Below are 22,471 nucleotides of genomic sequence, written 5' to 3' on the forward strand. Positions count from 1 at the left end.
TGGGAAGGACGGCTTATGGAGATGTGGTTATCTAAAGTGCATGCAAAAAGGTCATGAGTGATATATTCCAAGGGCCATGTTAGAGAAGAGAATATTTTTGCTTCAACTACAAGATGACAGAATTGTCCTATTAACAATTGAGTGGAATTTCAGAGATGCAGACTTTTGTTCAACATTAAAAATAACAATATAAAGAGTTAGAATTTTCAAATAATGTAGAGGATTTCCTAGTGATCAGTTACCTATTTGTGGGGATGAATATTATAGAAAAACACTTGTAAGGTTTATAAACATAGAAAACTCTATTTTCATATTCATTTATTTCTTTTAACCACTATAAAAATTAACTGAGAAGTTATATAAACAATACACAGTAAAGTATAAATGTAAAAATAGTCTGGCTGCTATCTATTAGAATAAGAAGTGTGTGTTCAAGGGAAATAATGTAATGTAAAGTGAATAAATTGACCATAATATGCTACAGAGTTCATATAATGAGAACAACATGTAGTAATCAACTTTTCGACAGCTAAGAGGAGAAAAGCAATAAACATGTATCCATTAGGAGAATTTTAAAGGGAAGCATATATCTTTTTTCTTAAGATTTTAAGTTTCCCCATTGAACTGTTAATTAAAATAGTAGCACTTATAAAGTTGTGTAGTCAACCTCTTGAAGGGTCCAGCAGTATACTGTTGGATATCAGTAGTGAATGTTAAGAGCATCAAGTAAGAGAAAAATCAGGCATCACTTTAAATCAGGTTACCAGTTAGTGTTTTGAGAAAATATGGAGCAAAGAAGTCTCAGAATATTAGCAGAATTTTCAAGAGAAGAGGGTTTTCTCTGCAAGAAGGGAGGAAATGTAGAAGACAATAAGAAGCAGACAAATATAAATAGAAACTGCCTTGGGTGAAAGATCCAGGCTCCAGACAGTAGAGGATAAAGTCTGAGCTAGAGATCTCAAACCATGGCCCCCCGGGTCCATCTCCACTGGCCAGTTCGGGGCTTAAGCCCGGAGCTCACTCTGCTTTCACGTGACTGCTTTACTGGGAGCACGCCCACCTTGCTACCAACAGGGTTTTCAGTGAGTGTTTAAACTGTCATTGGAATAAGCTAAAAAGAATAATACTAAAAGTGGAATATTATTTGTTTCAATAAACTAAAACATTGGAAAACTTTATTTTATTTTCATGAGAAAGCTACTTTTTTAAGAAAGAAAAAATTTCTTCCCCTAATCCCTACTTCCTGTGTATTTATGTATAATCCAAATAATTTGTTTAAATTCCTCATATCCTGAAATAAGAGGTATTTTGTTTCTATGTTCTCATTAAGTCTGGCATTTATAATAATGTGTTCTTTATTTTCCACGTCTCCATCTAAGTATGTTTTTAGGCAATTATCTTCTTGGCAATCTCTTTCTTTCTACTTGAAAGTACACATTGGAAGACGAGAGAGACTTTATTAGAGCTTCCAACTATTCAGAGGATGCTAAGTGGCCACTTTTCTCTAAGTCTTTCATTCATGATCATTTCTATCCTTGTTATTATGCAAATAAACATCATAATTTCAGCCAGGAAAGCCTCACTGGAAAGAGAAGGAAGGAAATAAATTAAAATGTAATGAGGGTTAAAATGAAAAGGATTTAACAGAAAAATGCCTATTTATTTCCTCAATAATTCGATCAATTTACAACTCTGTGGTTCCATATGAGTGGTACACGTTGTATGAGTAGTTATATGTAGTAGAAAAACTATATACTTGTTCTATAAAATAATAGAAAATTTCATGTTGATATTCAATACTTTTTATTGAAACTTAAAATCTAGTAAGGAATTTTTAAGTTAAAAATGAAAATTGTCAAAGATTGAATTATAAAGACATTTGTTTAACAATTACTATAAACTAGGCACTGTTCTTAATACCGTATACGCCTTAACTCACTTAATTCTAGTAACTATTCTTATAAAGTATACAGTCTTGATAACCCCTTTATTCAGATGAGGCCACTCAGACACCGAGAAATGGAGTTACTTGGCCGTAGCCACAGGGCCAATAAGAGCGGAAACTTGAGATCTAAACTCAGGAGCAGTCTAGCTTGAATATGTGCACCAATAATTTCCTATAAATTTGATAGCCACCATACAATTCTTTAAAACAACACCTGGTACAGTGTAAGCTGTACATAAGTGCCTTTGGAGAAAATTTTGCATTTCAGTTCAGTTTTCTATATTTTTTTCTTTCAGCTTTATTAAAATATAATTTACCTACATTACTGTATAATCATAAGGTATGTACCATAAAGAATTAATTAACTTATACATATTGAAAAATAATTACCACAATGAGATTAGTTAACATCCATCATCTCAGATATTAAAAGGTTTTCCATTATGATGAGAAATTTTAAGATTTACTCTCTTAGCACTCTCAAATATACCACACAGTAGTGTTAACTAAAGTCACCATGTTGTACAATACATCTAAAATAGTTATTTGTCCTATAACCAGAAGTTTTGTACCTTTTACTCCTTTCTTGGATGTAGGTGGGGAAAGTGCTTTCACTCCTGCTTCCACCTCTTTCTGTTGCTTGTCATCCTTTCGTCACCTTTCCCTGCCTCCCAGGTTTGATCACTTTTTTGTAGTTTACCTAAGAAGTAGGTTGTCCTGATTTTAAGTCTGTGCTTCAATTTTAGATTAAATGGCATTCAAGGCCCTTCTCATTCCCAAGCAACACTTTCTCTTCTAATCCAGTTCTCTCGGCCCCTTAGCTAACTAAAGATAATCCATTTCTGCTTGTTTTTCTTTTTTACCTTAGGTGAGGTGGTCTCTGGAAGAACACCTGGAGTTTGTCTTTTACTTTTTCTTCACTCTGGACTTTCTCATTAGCCACTGTAATTAGTCAGTTTTTTTTCCATCTCAACATTTTGCCGTTGCCTGTTACTGTATAAGTACAACTTTCTTAAATACATATCCCCCTGTACAGAGCTAACATCAACTGTCTTTAACAATAGTGTGTATACACGAATAACTTTCTCATGTGTGAATCTGTTTTAGGTGACACTTTAATTTACATAGCCCTTAAAATTTACCTTATTATGGCCAAAATTTTCAGTTTTATTTCTCAAATCTGTTTTATTCTGAAAGCAGAGATGGTTTTCACTGGACTAAAACTTTCAACAAACAATAATATTTGAAAGGCACTTAGCAAAGGAGCAGTCTATTGTAATTTTTAATCCTCACAACAACCCTTTTAGGTGCTCTTATTATTCCCACGTTACTGAAGAAACAATTGGAGGCAAATATCATACTACCCCAAAATCATCAGCAGTCATTACTACAGCGTACTCACAGGCACCGGCATCATCTAGTTATTAACCAGTCAAAGAGATAATATTTTATTACCTGGAATAGCAGGTAATGCATCCTCAGGTTGATTCTTTATCAATAGTTTTTAACACTTAACATGAAATAAAATAGATTTTCAAACCATGTTTAATGAGTTTAATTATATCAAGATTTCAGAATTTGAGGATCTCCTTTGTATTTAAAAGTAAACTTCCACTATTTGGGATGTCTTTTGATGATGCAAGTCCTCTGAACCTCTGGTTCTGGCTTATACTGATTTCTTGGGCATTTTGTTTGTTAATATAAATGTTGTATGACTTATAAACCCTGATGACTTTCTGTACTCTTCATTAGAATTTTTTAGGGTTTTGTTTCGATTACCAATGCATAGTTTAGAATTAGATAAAAATCTTGTTATTGTAACAAGTATTCATTAATTAAATAATGTCAACTACATGAGGATGTACATGATTTAATTAACCAGCTGTTACTCTGAAAATTATTCCTGCATCTCTGAGAAGTTACCCCTCTTCTGTTGTTATTCTAGTTTCCTTTTTTGGCCCTCTGTTTTCATAGATGCATAAATGTTACTATAGTTGAAAAATGCAAGTTTTTAAAAACTTGATAAAAATTATCTTGTTAATTAGAATTGACAAAATATTTAAAATAAGACTGGTGTGGTTCTGTAGACATACAGATCATTGGAAGACAATGAAGTAGTCCAAAGATAGGTTCGGCAATAGCTATAGAAATGGCAGTAATGAATGATAAGTAATTACCCATATAAGGACAACTCCGAAAACAAACATTTTAAAAGTTGCCAAAAAATTAATATACTTAGCTATATAAAACCATTATATGTAAAAGGGGCAAGAGAATAGAAAAAATATTTTTAGGTTCTGAATATCATATTAACTATATCTTTATTTTTCTTAATCAATTACTAAAATTTATTTTTCTTAACCAATTACTTTATTTTTCTTAACCAATTAGTAAAATTTTTTTAACCAATTACAAAAATTTAATAGAAATTAGAAGTATTGTGATCAGGCAAATCCTTCCCTTCAAAAATTATAGTAAATCACAATAAAATGAACAGAAAAAATTTTTAAAGTTTTTCAAACAACAAAAAAATGCAAAATAAAGCAATACGCCACAACATAATATACTAATTTGGCAACGTTTTGAAACAAATCATTTAAATTTTTGAGGCTTCAAGAAAACACTTCCATCTTGCACTGCTGGTGAGAGTATCAGGTGGTGCCTGCCTCTCGCAGCAGGACCTGCGACAGAGGTCAGGGCAGTGGACTAAGAGGCTGGAAAACTGGAGAGCGGATGGGTGCCTTTTCAGGTGTCATGGGTCACTCCAGAAATTTCAGTTGTCAGGAATATTATATATTGTTTAATGTTATATTTGGGTGGCCAAAAATTTTGTTTAATTTTTTTCAATATGATGACTCTAATAATGCATAGTTGCCATTAACTTCATCCAATATAATTTCGTTATATTGTACTGTGACAGCTGTTATATCAGCATGCATTTTTTTAAAAATCTTGAAAATTGGTGAATTTTTGTGCAGCCATTTTAGTACTGAAGATGTAAGAAAATATGCAAAATTTTTGGTATATTATGCTTGATTACTTTAAGAAATATACAAACACACACACACAAGATTTGTGCAGTGTATGGAGAAGGTGCTGTCACTGATCGAATATGCCAAATGTGATTTGTGAAGTTTCTCAGTACTATGGACATTTTGACCAAATGATTCTTTGCGGATTTGTCTTATGCACTGGAAGATGTTTAGCAGCTCCCCAGGCTTCTACCCAGTGGAAATCTATAGCAGGAGATAGATGACATATTCAAACTATCCAAACAATAAAGTTATTGGTGACAATTTTTTTTAATTATGTCTTTTATTATATGGATGAAAATAAATGCACTTTTTGGCTGACCTGATATAAATAGATATATTTCATTATATTTCCTTCCTTTTTATTCCTGATGTGGAGTTCTTCATATACTTCTTAAAGGAGTCATGTCTGATTGATATTTACTGATTTCTTACAACCCTGCCTGTTTCTCTGCTAGCTTCATCAATGAATGAACAGACTGCCCACTCATTTTTTACATGTGTGGAAGGTTTTGGAATTAACAGAAGGTTATTTTATTCCCTATCCACAGGCATTGATTCTGGTCAACAACAAAATTAGCAAAATCAGCCCCGGAGCATTTTTACCTTTGGTGAAATTGGAACGACTCTATCTGTCTAAGAATCAGCTGAAGGAATTGCCAGAGAAAATGCCCAAAACTCTTCAGGAGCTGCGTGCCCATGAGAACGAGATCACCAAAGTGCGGAAATCTGTGTTCAATGGACTGAACCAGATGATCGTCATAGGTACACATATTCATATGACTCTAAGACCAGGATTCAAGTTTCACCTTAGGAGATTTCAAGTTAAGCTTTAGCTGCAGGAATGTAAATTACCATGTCTTAAGCCTAGGAGAATGGCAGGAGCAGGGCCAAGAGAAGTGGGATTTCGAATTTGTGCCTTTCTACAGCATTTCTATTTCTCATCCTAGGGATTCTAAGAATATAGAGAAAGCTCTAGAGCTGAAGTTACCCTACTGCATGTCCAACATGTAGGATGTAATTAAGTAGGGCTTAATTAGAAATATTTGAGGATACATTTTCATGTAGGAATTAGTTTTATCTGGAATATCTATAAACTATTTGCTTTAAAAATGTGTTCTAATATTTTGCACTCTGCATGACAAAATTAGAATTTTATAATTGGCCTACCAGTGTTAGATTCAAATTATGTAACAACATTTTAATGTATTTTAGGAAAGTAATAGTCCCATTATAAGTATAATATGCAAATCCTGATTTTGTTGATTTCTGGACAAAGTTGGGTATCTACCTTAAATAATTTTGTTGTTATTGTTTTTGATACTATTACTATTTTATAAATGTTTGTGTATTTTTTGTTATTTGTTGTTCATTTTATGAAGGAGCATTATTACCACATTTTGCAATCCCTTTGAGGAGCATTGCTTTAATTTCTCGTTTGTTCTTCAGTAAAGATGCTATTGAACCAAATTTCTGTTTAATTCTTTGTTGAGATAAACACTACTCTGACATGCAATGTCCTAAAATTGTCTTCTAAAAGCTCTGCATTTACTGCCTTTGCAGAACTGGGCACCAATCCACTGAAGAGCTCAGGAATTGATAACGGAGCCTTCCAGGGAATGAAGAAGCTCTCTTACATCCGCATTGCTGACACCAATATCACCTCCATCCCTCAAGGTGATGGCAAATTCTCCAAAGCAGCTTGAAAATCTAAATTCAAAGACCTTCATACTTTAAAAGGATTTTTTTTGTAAACCTGAATGATGACTCAAGTAGCCAACTTCATTTCTAGTAAATTCTCTAATCCTGCAAGTGTTTCTACTGAGCCTGGCTGACCGCTTGGCCAACTAGGCTCATTGTAGAGATAGCTCTTTTACCTATAAAGTCTCTTCTAAGATGTAACTAACTCAATGCACAGTGATTTCACATAATAGCATTGTGACTTCACAAAGATAAAAGCATAGTAATTTTAAGAAACAGAGTGCCTTAGTGGTACTTTGTTAAAAGAGAGTTAGATACATGGAAGTACCTCTGAAATTGAACCATTTTTTTCTTTGAGTCCCTAATCACTTAATGAATTTTTTTCCATTTGAGGATTTTCCAGTTAATACTCTTTGAGTAAGAGGATCCATGGTAACCACATTCTTATTCGAATAGAAATGGTTGTTTTTATAAAGAGTGTGGGTTTTGGAGTCTGTTTGCTTAATTTCCAATTGTCACTAATTGGAAGTTATCAAAATCAATTTCTTTATTTTTGAAGTGAAAATAATATTAATAACCACCTCACTGGGGTGTTTTAAAATGAAGCAAATAACTAGAGGAATATCTGGTATATAGATAAGTGGTGGATTAATATTACCTTACGTAGTTCATTTTAAATGCTTTAAACGTTTATTTTGCTTAGGCAAAGTCCCAAACACAGGAGACAGGACAGTGGATAGGATATACTACCTGCCCTCAGGGAGCTTATTGCCTGAGCAAAGCACAACAGTTCAACAGTAATCACGGCTCCGTCCTGGGGGTAAGCTCACTGTATGAAGAGCTACCCACAAGAGGCACATAAGTCAGTCTTCATGAACCAGGAAAGACATCAAATCACCAAAAATCAGTTCTTATAATTTTCCCATTGTCACTGTCTTAGGTTCTTCAGTCTCACACAAAAAAAACCCTCTATATTCTCAAATTTTACTTTCAATCTGCCCCTTCTCCATTTGTATATGTCTTATTCTTAGACTGAGTGGAAAAGGCAGCTACTTTCTCACAGAAAACAATGACCCTTTATTGTGCTTCTATAAAAACTTAAACTTTTGAGAGTACATATTCCATAGAATGGTTTCTTACCACTCCTCACCCTCTCCACAGTCTTCTTTTACTATGGAAGATATTGTTGACTCATAATGGCAACTATTGGTGTAGACAGAGAGATCCATAGAGAAGGGAGATTGATTTCCAGTTCAGAAAGCACATTCATATTGACACTGTGACTTGTTGCACGTAATAAGTGATGTTTTTATCCCCAGTGCAGGGATTATATATATTTAATATATTTATATATTCATATGCTATATAGTTTATGTTGTATGCTATACAACATAATATAAACTATATTATAAGTGATATATATGTATATGTATATGTACCTTAGAGAGCTGTAGGAGGTGAAGTAAAGTTACTGGAATTTACTGTCCAGATCCTTCCACTGCTTCATGCTGCCAGATGGCTTGCATTAAAAAAACAATCTTTGATTTTTCTCTCCTTAATGTATCTTCCCAAATATTCCTCAGTAATACATTTTATCACTTAGTGAGAGGTTTTTCTAGACTCTCTTATATCCTTTCTCTACCCTCAGTGCTCCTATCATTTCTAGCTTGTTTTTATTTAATAAATAATAATATTAAAATTACGGTAAAGAAATTTCATTCAGTACGTGTACTGAATACCTTTCATGGGTTCTGTTATGTGTGTCAATTGCTTCTCATGGATTGTTAAATGAATCTGGAAACAATCCTCTGTAAGTAACATCATTAGACATGTTTTACAAATGAGGAGAATGGGGCTTAAATTGCGATCGAAGTCTTGGAGCAGGGAAGTGGCAGAGTGGGGGTTGTGCTGGGCTGACCTCAGAGCACCTGTGCTTGCCATTTTGCTCTGCGTCCCATCAAGGCCTTACTCCTTGCATATTCATTCATATCTGATGTCAGAGTCTGCGTTCTTAGTCTGGGACCCTTCTGCCTGAACATCACCTGTTTTCAAGGAGCCTTAATTTCTGCACGTTACCTTCCATTACTGTTGCAGTAGAATAAAATGGAGAGATTACAAATTTACACTTGAGTTAGACTAACCTGAGTGAGAGGTCTGTCAGCCTTTCAGTTGCTCTTTGACTTCAGGCTGTTTGGTCCACATCTCTGAAACCTCCCTTTTGTTACCTGTGAAGTGGACACATCAGGGACACCTGTTTTCAGGTTCTTGTGAGAATAACTAGATGTAATACTTGTAATGCACATGCATGGCATTTGGCCTAAAGTAAGCTGTCAGTATATTTTGTCTTAAAATGGAAGAAGGAGAAAAGGTAACTATAGGTTTTTTGGCTAAATGCTGCAGTGCCAAAGGCTGATGATGTTTGCTGTTACTTTGACTCCTCTGACCTATGCAAAGCTTTCTTCCACAAACTTCCTCCTGACTATACTTTCCTTCCGGGAAACTGACCCGCCCAAAAGGGAGACACTTCAAAACTAGGTAAGAATGACAGATGTGATGATGCTTGGTGTTCTAGGCACACTAACCCTCAGAAACATCTTTTCATGGCGAGAGGGTAGAAAATAGAGGGTACAGCAGAAGTCGCGCCTGCTGGAGTGTGGTCAGTAGGGTAATAATGTGGATGTAACCATTTATGGTTTTAATTTGAACATTTCACCTAAAATGTTGATGGTGTGCTTGAGTGAGATATTGTTATGTTACTGAATTACATGCTTATGCTTTTGTTATAAAAAAGGAGCGCTAATTGTGCCAGACCCTATATACGCACAATTTAAAAATTTTCTAGAGTTGCATTCATTGTTATAGATATGCATACATATGTGTGTATATACATGTATATATATTCATTTGTTTTACTCATAGAAATAGTTTACAAATCCACATGCATTTATTCTAAGCAAATTCAAGTGGTTGAAATTCCTTATTCCAAGAGTGATTGGGATTTCCTGTTATTTATTCATGAGAATAATGCAATTTCCATTTCATTTCCTTCAGTTTAGAGCATGGTATTTTAACTCCTTTTGGCCATCTGGAAACTTATTATATTCTCTACTTACTATCTCAATAATCTACAACATTTGTTTCCTCATCAGGAAGCACAGATCATCATCATAGATGATGAAGTGGAATAAATAAAAATAATTTAACCAATGAAAAAAATAAACGAGCTAATTTAGGAAAATGCTAATTTCAGAGTTTGGCACAAAACAGACATTTAATGAGCAGACCCTTCCCTTAGCATCTCCCACATAAACAGAGAAACTAATTGTCACTTCCAAATCAAATATAGACTAAACTTTTATGGTAGATAGACACTCTTGACAGAATTCAGTGAGATTCAATGAAAATTTTAGACCAAACATAACCTGTAATTTTCCAGTTATGTTTTTAATGGACAAATAACCGACACTTCCTGCTAAGCAGATGTTAGTTCTACATGTAACCAATTTGCAGTTTTCTTTGTAGTTGTTGCTATTCTTCTAAGTGGAACAATATGCTCCATTTAGAAGATAAAAAATGTATTAAAATATAATACCTCCTCAGATGGCAGAAGGAAATGAAAATAAAATAGCTAAAGTTTTCCATCGACATTACTGAATTATTAGAAATCTTAGCCATTCAAGCAGTAGTAGGCAGAGGTTTTGTGGATCCTTTGGATCAGCAGTGTTTTCCCAGGTGCTCTGCATAGGGCAGATCACTTGATCGTGGGCCTCTACACTCGGCTTGTGCAAAGAAACAGTCTTTATTAAAGAGTCCCAAGAAGCTTTAGTTCTCCCATGTACCTATGCTGCAGAGAGGCATTTGATATTTTTATGGAAAAGTTAGATTAAGACTAAGCCAGTATATCAGTGTTAATTTTTAATGATCAAATACCTAGTTAACTTATATATTATCTCTGTATTATAGTTCAACTAATCATCTCTTCATTTTAGAGTTATTATATTTTGTCAATAACAGTGTTAACCCTAGCCAGTGTGGCTCAATGGATTGAGGGCCAGCCTGTGAAGCAAGGGGTCGCTGGTTCGATATCCTGTCGGGGCACATACCTGGGTTGCTGGCCAGGTCCCCAGGAGGCAACCACACATTGATGTTTTTCTCCGTTTCTCTCTCACTTCCTCTCTAAAAATAAATGAATAAAATATTTTTAAGAATAATGGTGTTATCCCATTAAAAAAAGTGTAAATACCTAATGAGATTCAGGGTTTCATTGCAGTTCTATAATTGTACCCTAACAATTCCTAGGGTGGAAAATCTACTATTTGTTAAGCACAATCCATATTTTTGTTAAACTCAATCTAGGAGAAAAAGTAAAAAAGTTCTCACACTACTTCCAAGAACGCATATGATTATAAATAGGATGAAGAAAAATGAAGAAAAGCAAAACTGATAAACAAGATGAAAAGCAAATCATTTGGAACTATTGTCTTTTAGAAAGTGGCTTTTGTCATCATTATATACTTCTACATTCTGTAATTATGTTTATCTGCTAACTTAACTTTTTGTATCCATATTCTAGGTCTCCCTCCTTCCCTTACCGAATTACATCTGGATGGCAACAAAATCACCAAAGTTGATGCAGCTAGCCTGAAAGGACTGAACAATTTGGCTAAGTAATAATCTCTCATGAAATTCTATCAGTAAAATTCTATCAGCAAAATGGCTAGGTATATTAGTTCCTACATGCTCAGAATTAGAAACATGATTGATTCTTTTTAATGCACCACATCTTTGTTGCTATTTATAACAACCTCAGACTTCAGCTAGCCCAATTATTTCTTTAAAAAAATCTAGTGAAATAGTATACTTACTATAACTACCAAATCAACTTCCTATTTTATGAATACCCTATGTCATTAGATTCTAGTATATCTTATTACAAAGTATTTAAATCAGTATGCTCATTATGTTCTAACTTGCATTGAACAGAAGTTTAGCAAATCATAACACAGTGTCCAGAGTTTGAAAATCCATTAAAATAAAAGCTACCAGGATATGGAAATATTGGACATTCCATACCATTTATAGAGTTAGAACAGTTATGATGAGATTTTCTAATTCTTATTCAGAGGAATTTAAAATGTCCCTAGATACTTCATGTAGTATAAAAAAGATTTTAAAAATGTCTGGCCCTTCACTCCTCCCACCCCAATAGATGATCACTAGTTCCTGTCTTTCTTTCTAGCCTAACTATAATATTCTTATATTTACAGTCTGGTTAAGTAATAAGAGGAGGAGAGTTCTGGAAAACTATTTCAGTTGTCTTTAAGGAACACTTTGTGTGTGATCCACCAGTACTATTGAGTGTTTTTACAGAGGAGTGTGCTGTGCTGTCAAATGGGCTCCTCATCTCTTTGTATATAAATTTCATGGTAGATAAGTAAATACAAAATATTCAGTTCATCTTTGAAAAGCATCTATGCCCAATTGGGTACATCATGCAGCTTTCCCCACTTGTGGCTATTTCTCCATAACCCAGGGGTGGTGAGAGCCGGAGATGAGTACACGCCCATGGCAACAGCTACAGAGCATTACCCTGGTGTGTCACAGAGATAAGAAATCCTTTATCTGAAGCTATTTACTTTCAGCTTCTAATGTAGAAAATATTTTTCAAAATAGTATTATGCAGCACCCACCTTTCTTTGTTGATTCAGTCCCTGGAGCTGCAGAGAAGTGTTGGAAACTAAGCTGCATTGCTTGTGTGAAGTGTCTTTAGGACAGCAGTTAGTGCTGGGTCATTGCTTAGAGCAGTGAGGGTAAGAGTGAACAATAGCATAACATTCTGAATGTCATAGGTCATTCATAATATTTGTGCCTTTTTAGTAAAAAAAAAACTTCTGTACTGAAAATGATACGGATATCTTGAAATTCTATACTTTAATACTAATGTTATATGCTGGCATTAAATAGAAAGAAGCATAAAGAACTAGTAAACTTTTACAGGTTAATAGAACTGAGGATTGCTGGGTAAATAGATTTGAGCCTCACTGACCAAGCAAACTTTGCTAACTCTTGAATTTATCAAACACATTTCTTTTTGGAATCAAATTCAGGAAAAAAATTGTCTATTACCTTTTAAAATCTTGTGCTGCTTGTTCCTTACCGATGTTGGTACAGGAGAATTATTTTGGTGCTGAAATATCCAAACTGTGAAAACGGGGGGAAAGCAGCCACTGATCTCAGGTCCTTGCTGCCGGGCACATATTCCAACTGGTGACTGGGGACAGTGGGGGAGAAAAGTGTGTATGTTCACCTGCAAAAACAATTATCAGGCAAACTTCCCTTTTCTTATACATACACACATACCACCATATATATCAAAATACATATCATTATATGGTCATCTCTCCTTATTCTTCAATGGAAAGAATTGTGGGGGTTTGAGCCATGTGCCAACTGCCTCACAAGCCTAGGATAATGTCTTACCCATACTAAGTTCTTGAATCTATAAATAAATTATTTAAACATCAAGCTTCCTTGAATAAATTATTAGGAATATTATATTCTAAGAAATGTGTTAGCCCAAAATAGATGTAGGACTTGAAGTGTAGTAAAAAATAGGAGACATGATTCTGAAATTCAAAAAAAAAAAACAACAACAGGGAAGTCTGGAAACAAGAGAAAAATGCCTAAGACAAGGGAAAACAAAAATATTCTGAGCTAAGTTTCTAGGTTAAGAATCTAAAGCTAAAATAAACTAACTGTGCTATTAATTCCCTAAAATCAGTACACCTTAATCTCAGTTATTTCAAATAACAAGTCATGCTTAAAATTTAGCCAGAATCTAAATGTTAAAAGGGTCCAAATGTCATAACTAGCTAAAGACAAGAAGGAACCTATAAAACATGCCCTAGTCTCTTTCACTGCATTTGAAGAAACCCAGTAGATTCTTTCTCTCACTTGCAGCTTTCTGGGTCTCTTCCAAAATCTTCTTGCCTCATCCCTAGAGATGTAGATCAGAGATGAGGGTCAGAAACTAGGGATGTCAGTACCTGGTCCATTCAGATAGTAATAGATGGTCATTCACTCTTTCAAAGTAGTGGGAGATAGTAATTTTGGTGAGTGTTCTGGAAGGTAAGCTTATTGACTCATTACAATCTTATACCTTTTATTTCCAATAATAAATCTATGCCATAAACATACAATTGCTTAATTTCTAATGTAACCAAACCAATAATAGTGTTCTTTTTATTTTTTCCCAAATGTATCTATTATATTCATTATATGTAGAAATCAATTCAACAGCTATTCATTGGTTATGTCAAGCTCTGTGTTAGTACCACATATACTACCAGACAGTCACTGTTCTCAAGGAGAGACCCACGGGTACACAGTCCCTTGAGTTATCAGAGGGTGACAGCAGGATGCTTGCTATATATAAGCATTTCCATTTAATTTAGTACTGTCAGAAAAATTTTAAAGAGGGTAAACTCTAAGCTGAAACCTTAAGAACAAATGGACTTTGTCCAGGTTCAGCAAGTTTACAAAAGCACTGTAGGCAGAGGGAAGAGTAAATGCAAAAATGAAAAAATGCCCTTTTGCATTGACTTGGTAGATCACGTCTGTAAGAAGGTACCCAGGTGTGGTGTACAAGCTCGTTTCCTCTTTTCTGTTATAGGTTGGGACTGGGTTTCAACAACATCACTGCTGTTGACAACGGCTCTCTGGCCAACACTCCTCATTTGAGGGAACTTCACTTGAACAACAACAATCTTACCAAAGTGCCTGCTGGGCTGGCAGAACATAAGTACATCCAGGTAATGCAATGTCACTAACCATCGTGGACAATTTCTAGGGAGCAAACCCTCTTTACTAGGTTGCCAGGAGGAGGAAGCCCTGCTTAGAAATCATTTTTCAGAGAGAAATGTTTAATGTTTGCACATAGTCATTCTAGTTTTATAGGTTTAAATGATTAATTTTTAAAAATTAGGAGTATTACTTTGAACTTACTTGCTTCCAGAATATAATATTTTTTATGAGGCAGGGTAGTTTCAAGTAACAGATCAGTGTAATAACTACATACTACTCAGAAGAAGTGACAAAACCTATGATGCATAGATATGGAATATAATCATAGTTTAAACTTTTAGCTTCAGCAGATGTTGTATAGGTCAAAAGTGAATGTTTATCCAGCAGTATGACTGAATTAACTTTATATCAATTATAAAGTTATAACACATTCAAAAGGATAAGATGATTCAGTTCAATGGTCCACTGTGGTAATAGAGCTTTGTGGTCTGTAAATATATAAATCTATAAACATGCTATTACTTTAAGTTGTGGTAATAATTTTATATGTGACAGTATAAGACTTCCATTGTTACTTTGAGGAACTAAAACAAACAAAGTATTCAAATTGAGTATTTTTAAAAATTCAGTAATGTAGATTTGCTCTTTTATAGATTTTACATATTTGCTTATTTTACCTAAATTTTTGGCTTTTGAAAGGCCATATTTAAATTGCTTCAGAGATGTACATAGGTACTTTGTTCAACTATGGTGATTCAGAAACTCTACCTTGACAACGACACTGTTGCAGGGAAAATCATTTTATAAGTGTACTCTTTTTGTAATCTAAAATCTCAGCTTTACTGCTTGGGGTTCAAAATAAGTTTCCCTTCTACTCTGCTCTCAACAATATGAACAAATCACTGATTTTTTTATTGAGTTGTGACACAACTCCAAACTAAATTGATATATTGCAATTTTCATTATCTTATGCTAATTCTTTTCAGTGGGTCTTTGGAGATGATAGAGAAGTGAGTAAGCAGGGTTTGGAGCCACATGTAATGCCAGGCCGCTTGGAAGACCTAGAGGAATAGCTTTCATTGTTATTACTAGGATTTTAATTGGTGGTAGATTTTGTTTGTTTGGTTTGGTTTGGCTTTCATTTTTAGATCTCAAGTAATCATTTTTACCTTCTTGATTGCTGTTTTTCAAATGTTAACCTGAACATATTATTAAGTCAATAAAATCAGTTTCATGGGCTCATTAGGAACATTTATGAAATGGTATAATATGGGGTAGGGTGGGATGAACCAGAGTAAATTGAATATAAAAGAAAATATCCTGTGATATTAAGTATTTAAAAATTGGTTTGCATATACAGATTTTTGTATTAAACCTCAATTTATAATGTGTCTCACCCTGTGGATCACAAATTAAAAATGAAACATACTTGTTTGCATCTTTGTTGAATATCAGTAAATCTCATGGACGTTCACACAAGGTCCCACATTCAGAAGGGCCTCACTCTTGGTTTTCCACATCTAATTGATTCTCTGTGTATTCATTTTACCCCTCTTCCTTCAGGCACCAAGGGATTCCACCTACTCTTCTTCCTTTTCCATAATTATATAGTTCACTTATTTTGAGAAAAGTAATAGAGTTGTTCAACATCACCACAATCCAGTTTCAGAACATTTCTATTACCCTGGAAACATTCTCCTATTAATTTCTAGTCAGTTCTAAATCTCATCCCCAGATACAGAGAATCATTAATATATTTTCTGTCTCTATGCATTTGTCTTTTCTGGACAATTCATATAAATGTAGGGCTTCTGGCCATGATGGAGGTGTAGGTTCCTCACACAACCAAATGAAGGATAACAACCAATTTAAAAACAGAAATAAATCAGAACTGCTAAGAAATTGAACTGGTTGGAAGTGCAACAACCTCACTCTGATCCCTCCCACATGTAAAGCACCACAGCATAGCAAAGTGAATTGGCAATACCTAATGTCCCACCCCTTAAAACATAATAACTGCGCCAAGACAAAGAAATGTAGCCCAAGTGAAAGAACAGATCAGAACTCCAGAAGAAGAACTAAGTGACAAGGAGATAGCCAATTTATTACATGCAGAGTTCAAAGCACTGGTAATCAGAGTGCTCACAGAAATGATTGAGTATGGTTGCAAAATAAAGAAAGCAGTGAAAGCTATGCAAAATGAAATAAAAAATATGCAGAAAACCAACAATGAAGGGGAGGAAACTGGGATTCAAATCAATGATTTGGAACAGAAGGAAGAAAAAATAATTTTTTTTTAAAAAAGAAGATGCTTAGGAACCTCTGGGACAACTTTAAAAATGCCAACATCTGAATCATAGGGGTGCCAGAAGTAAAGGGGTGCCAGAAGAGGAAGAGCAAGAAATTGGAAACTTAATTGAAAAATAATGAAGGAAAACTTTCTCCATATACTGACCAGCACTTGTTTATTGATTTGTTGATATCCGTTCTGACAGTTTTGAAATAGTATCTAATTGGGGTTTTAATTTGCATTTCTCTGATGATTAGTCATGTTGAGCATCTTTTCATATGTCTATTGGACATTTGTATGTTCTCTTTAGAGATGAGTCTATTCAGGTCCTTTGTCCATTTTTAATTGGGTCATTTATTTTTTGTTTCATTTTGTAAGTACTTTATAAATTTTTGGATATTAAACTCTTATCAGCCCTGGTTGATGTAGCTCAGTGGATTGAGTGTGGGCCTGTGAACCAGTGGTTGCCTGTTTGATTCTCAGTTGCGGCACATGCCTGGGTTGTGGGCAGGGTCCCCAGTGGGGAGTATGCAGCAGGCAACCACACATTGGTGTTCCTCTCCCTCTCTTTCTCCCTCCCTTCCTTCTCTCTAAAAATAAATAAGTAAATAATCTTTTTTAAAAAACCCTTATTAGCTGTATCAGTGAATACAATCTCCCATTCTGTCGGTTGTCTTTTAATTTTGTTGATGATTTCCTTTCCTGTGAAACAATTTTTAGTTTGATATAGTACCATTTGTTTATTTTTTTTGCCTTGCCTGGGGAGATATATCTGGTTAAAAAATAGCTACAAGCCATATTTGAGATTTTGCTGCCTATGTTTTCTTCTAGGATTTTTATGGTTTCAGGTCTAATATTTAAGTCTTTGATCCACTTCGAATTTATTCTTGTGTGTGGTATAGGAAAGTGGTCTAGTTTCATTTTTCTGGCTTTATCTGTCCATTTTTCTCAACACCATTTATTGAATAAACTATCTCTTGCTTATTATATGTGCTTACTTCCTCTGACAAATATTAATTGACTATGAAGGTGTGGGTTTATCTGAGCTCTCTATTCTGTTCCATTGATCTGTGTGTCTGTTTTTAGGCCATTACCAGGCTGTTTGATTAATATGGCCTTGGAGTATAATTTCATATTAGGTAGCATGATTCCTCCAACTCTGTTCTTCTTTCTCAGGAGTGCTGTTGCTATGTGGGACCTTTAATGGTTCCGTACATATTTTTGAAATATTTGTTCTAGTTCTGTGAAATAAGCCATTGGAATCTTAATTGGAATTGCATTGAATCTATAGATTGCTTTGGGTAGCATGGACATTTTAATGATGTTAATTCTTCCTATCCATGAACATGGTATGTGCTTCCACTTATTTGTATCTTCTTCAATTTATTTCTTCAGAATCTTATAATTTACTGAGCGCAGGTCTTTTATATGCTTGGTTAAGTTCATTCCTTGGTATTTTATTCTTTCTGAAGCAATTGTGAATGGGACTGTTTACTTAATTTCCATTTCCTGTTAGTTTGTTATTGACATATTAAAATACAACTGATTTTTGGATATCAATTTTGTACTCTGCTACTTCCTGGATTCATTGATCAGTTTTAGTTAATTTTTAGGTGGGATCTTTAGGGTTCCCTATGTACACTATCATGTTACCTGTGAGTAAAAGCAGTTTTACTACTTCCTTTCCTATTTGGATGCCTTTTATTTCTTTTGGTCTGATTGCTGTGGATAGGATTTCCAGTACTATGTTGAATAAGAGAGGTGAAAGCAGACATACCTGTCTTGTTCCCAAGTATAAGGAGAACCCAAACACTTGTAGTTTTTGCCCATTGAGTGCCATGCTAGCAGTAGGATTGTCATATGTGGCCTTTGTTATGTGTAGCTATGTTCCTTCTATTCCCACTTTGCTGAGAGTTATTTATCATAAGTGACTGCTGGATTTTGTCAAATGCTTTTTCTGCATCAAATGATAGTATCATGTGACTTTTATCCTACATTTTACTTATGTGGTAAAACACACATATTGATTTGCGAATGTTGCTAATACTGCACCTTTTGATTACTATAGCTTTTGATTATGTTTTCAAATTGGGAGTGAAGATATTGTAACTTCCTTCTTGTTTTCCAAAATTGTTTTGGCTCTTTTTGTTTCTTTGCATTTCTGTGTAATTTTAGGATCAACTTTTTCATTTCTGCTAAAATAGTGTGCTGGGATTTTGATAGGAATTGGATTAAAACTTTAGATCAATCAGAGGAGAGTTTTTATCTGGATAATATTGTCTTCTGATTAAAAAGCATGCAATATAATATCCTAACATGTAGATCTTCTTTAATTTTTCACAACAGTGTTTTGTCATTTTTGGGTATAAATGTTAATGATTCTTTTATTAAGTTCATTTCTGTTTTTTTATGTTGTTGTGAATGAATTGCTACCTTAATTTCATTTTGAACTGTTTGTTGCTGATATACAGAAATTCAATTCATTTTTTTATCTTGCTCTTCTGTCCTAGTACTATGCTGAAATAGTTTTTAGTTATAAAACTATTGAAATTAGTTTTCCATGTATTCTTTTGGATGTTCTATATTCAGGTATTTTCACTTGTAAATAGACAGTTTTAGTTATTCTTTTAATCTAGATTCCTTTTATTTCTTTTTCTTATTTTATTTCTTTTAAAAATATTTTATTTATTTATCTTTAGAGGGGAAGGGAAGGAGAGAGGGAAAGAAACATCAATGTATAGTTGCCTCTTGTGTGTCCCCTGCTGGGAACTGGCCTGCAACCCAGGCATGTGCCCTGACTGGGAACTGAACTGCAATACTCCGGGTCACAGGCCCTTGCTCAATCCACTGAGCTAGACCAGCCAGGGCTATCTTTTTCTTATTTTATTTCATTGCATAGAATCTCTAGTGCAAAGTTGAATAGAAGTGATGAAATTAAACATCTTTGCCTTGTTTTCTATTTTAAGAAGGGGTTGGACAATTAATTAAACCAATTTATGTTTCTGAGATAAATGTCTTTGACTTTATGTATAATTTTTTTACATGTGAGATACCTTTTTTTATAGTTTGTTAAAGTTTTTGTCTATATTCATATGAGATATTTGACTATAGTTTTCTTATGGTGCTTTTGTCTTGCTTTAATATTAGAAAAGATTGACCTCATAGAATGAGTTGAGAATCTAATTTCCTTTTTACACAGACTAATATTTGCTTTATGTATTGATGTTTTCTTTTCTCACCTTCAATATTAGCCATAAACTCTTACCTTTCCCCTTTCTTGCTAATCACTGCTAGGAAATAAAGAATGGTAAATGACAATAAGAATTGTTCAGAGTTTGAGAATCACAGAAGAAAGATACTCATAGTTATTGTTTTGATTTTGATATCCTTTGTTCCTGTTTTGGTATGACATCTACTGTTCTCCTTATTGTAAACCTTTCTTAAAGAAGGTCCTTTTCACCACCAAGCGGGTGTGAGCGTTTTGGTAGGTGGAACAGTGTGTCAAGTCAACTATTTTAAGGGAACACCTCGTGGATTTTATAGCTTGCCTCAGAAATTGTCATGTTACATATCATTATATTTTAGCATCATTGTATGGTTTTATCATCAAGTCATTTATTGCTCTTCAGAATTCACATCTATGTAAAGGAAGTAAAAAACTCATTTCTTAAGTCCTTTTTCTAGGTCTTATATTTAGTATCCCTACAGAAATCTATTAACAAACTACCATTATCTTACATGCAATCATAAATATATTTCAGAAAAAAAGTCTAATGAACTCTAATGTATTTATAAAGTATAATTTGTAACAGAGAATACATTAAAAAACTTTATAGGTATATTTATTGCAATTGCTGTGACACATTTTCTTAGAGTTTAAGTTGATTTTGATTTCAGTATTGTATAACCTCTTTTTCTTTACTATTTATTACTTCCTTATTTTATATAACTTTATTGAAAGTTCTATAATTTATCTTTGCTCCTGAAAATATATTTCACATAGACACAATTTATGAAATAACTATGAATCCATTCATTTATTCTCTCAACCTATGTTTATTGAACACCTACTCTGTCCTAGTAGACACTAGAGATACAGTCATGAACCAAACAGGAAAAGGATTTTCTCCTAATGGAACTTTTATTCTAGAGGAGGAGAATAGACAAAAATAAATAAATATATAATTGGATATACAGTGATGATTGCTATGAAGAGGAACAAATAAGTTTATGTGGGACAGAGAATGGCAGAAGTGATGATTGGGTGAGACATTTTTGCTAAGGAAAAATGGATTACATGAGGCAGTAAACCTGGCAGACATCTTGGAGGAGATGATTCCAGGTGAAGGAAATGGTGTATGCCACCTTGAGGGGGAACGATGATTTGCATGTTAGAAGAGAAGCAAGGAGGCCAGGGTGGTTGTATTGAACAGTAAGGGAAGATGAGGTCAGAGCAGAAGGGTATCAGATCACACAGGATATGAAGGCCAATGGGAGAACTTTGGGTTTTATTTTAGACATGGAAAGCTGCTGGAATGCTGAAATAAAGAAGTTATAACTTGGCTTAGTTTTTAAAACAGTTGTTTTGTGAACCAAAACAAAGGAAATAAAGAACAGACTTTAGGGAAGCAAAAGAAGAAGCCAGAAGAAAAATCAGTGCAATTTCAATAATCCAGAAGGAGATAATGGTGGCTTTGGAGAAGAATTTGGGAGTAGACATGGGGAAGAGAACTAGAGTCTATGAATATTTTGAAGTCTGAGCTGGCAGGGTTTGCTGGGAGAGAGTGTGACAGAAAGGAAGGAGCAAAGATAATGACAATGCTTTTCTGCTTGAAAATCTGAAAAGCTTGTGATGCTGTATACCATAATGAGGAGACTGAGGGAGGGAAAAGCAAGTTTTAAAAGAAAGAGAGAAATAAAAAATTTGGTTTGAGAAGTATTGCAGTATTTAAACTGGAAAATGAAAATACTTGAAAAGAATAAAGTATTTACATGAGGGGCCTCGGTACATTCAGAGAAAAATAATGATTCTCCGTTATTTAATGCTGCAGGTTGTTTACCTTCATAACAACAACATCTCCGCTGTTGGATCTAATGACTTCTGCCCTCCTGGATACAACACAAAGAAGGCTTCTTATTCAGGAGTGAGCCTTTTCAGCAACCCAGTTCAGTACTGGGAGATTCAGCCATCTACCTTCCGATGCGTCTATGTGCGCTCTGCCATTCAGCTTGGAAACTACAAGTAACTCCCAAGGAAGCCCCCATTTTTATAATGGCAAAATCCCATTAACGCCATTGCTCAGAAAAAAAGGAAAATGGAAGCTAGATATTGAAATCCTGACTGCAACGTGGATGTTTTTCCCACATGACTTATTATGTATAAAGCCAAATACGCAGTTTAAATAATTGCCTACAATAAAAAATATTTTGCCTGAATTCTTTTTTGAAGCTTTCTGTTGATGTTAACTGAGCTATGCAGATATTCTTATTTCACTAAGTGTAAAATGTGGAGAAAATATGTATGTCCAAAATTTACTAAAGCTTTTCTTTTTTAATTTTCAAGAGAAGTCAAATTTAAAAAGCGTCAATCTTCTGGTAACTCATAGGATGGTTAGTACCTTTGACTTAAAATCAAAAGTCAAATTCTAGCTTTGTATTAATACCCATTATTACTGGAAAAGCCTCATTTGAATATGTAAA

The 22,471-nt window shown here is 34.2% G+C and overlaps 1 protein-coding gene across 3 annotated transcripts in view; it reads left to right on the forward strand.

Moving 5' to 3' along the window:
* DCN (decorin) overlaps nt 1-22,207 on the forward strand; it is a 40,699-nt gene extending 18,492 nt beyond the window's left edge. For all 3 annotated transcript variants that reach the window (XM_037147481.2, XM_053658801.1, XM_037147482.2), the window contains exons 4-8: nt 5,529-5,742; nt 6,541-6,654; nt 11,252-11,345; nt 14,351-14,489; nt 21,823-22,207. In XM_037147481.2, the coding sequence (XP_037003376.1) occupies nt 5,529-5,742; nt 6,541-6,654; nt 11,252-11,345; nt 14,351-14,489; nt 21,823-22,017 (756 nt within the window). In that variant the 3' untranslated portion in view covers nt 22,018-22,207. The remainder of the gene's footprint in view (nt 1-5,528; nt 5,743-6,540; nt 6,655-11,251; nt 11,346-14,350; nt 14,490-21,822) is intronic.
* The last annotated feature ends 264 nt before the right edge of the window (nt 22,208-22,471 follow it).

This window comes from Artibeus jamaicensis, unplaced genomic scaffold, assembly GCF_021234435.1.
Source record: "Artibeus jamaicensis isolate MK-2021 breed Jamaican fruit bat unplaced genomic scaffold, CSHL_Jam_final scaffold_584, whole genome shotgun sequence".
Taxonomy (NCBI): domain Eukaryota; kingdom Metazoa; phylum Chordata; class Mammalia; order Chiroptera; family Phyllostomidae; genus Artibeus; species Artibeus jamaicensis.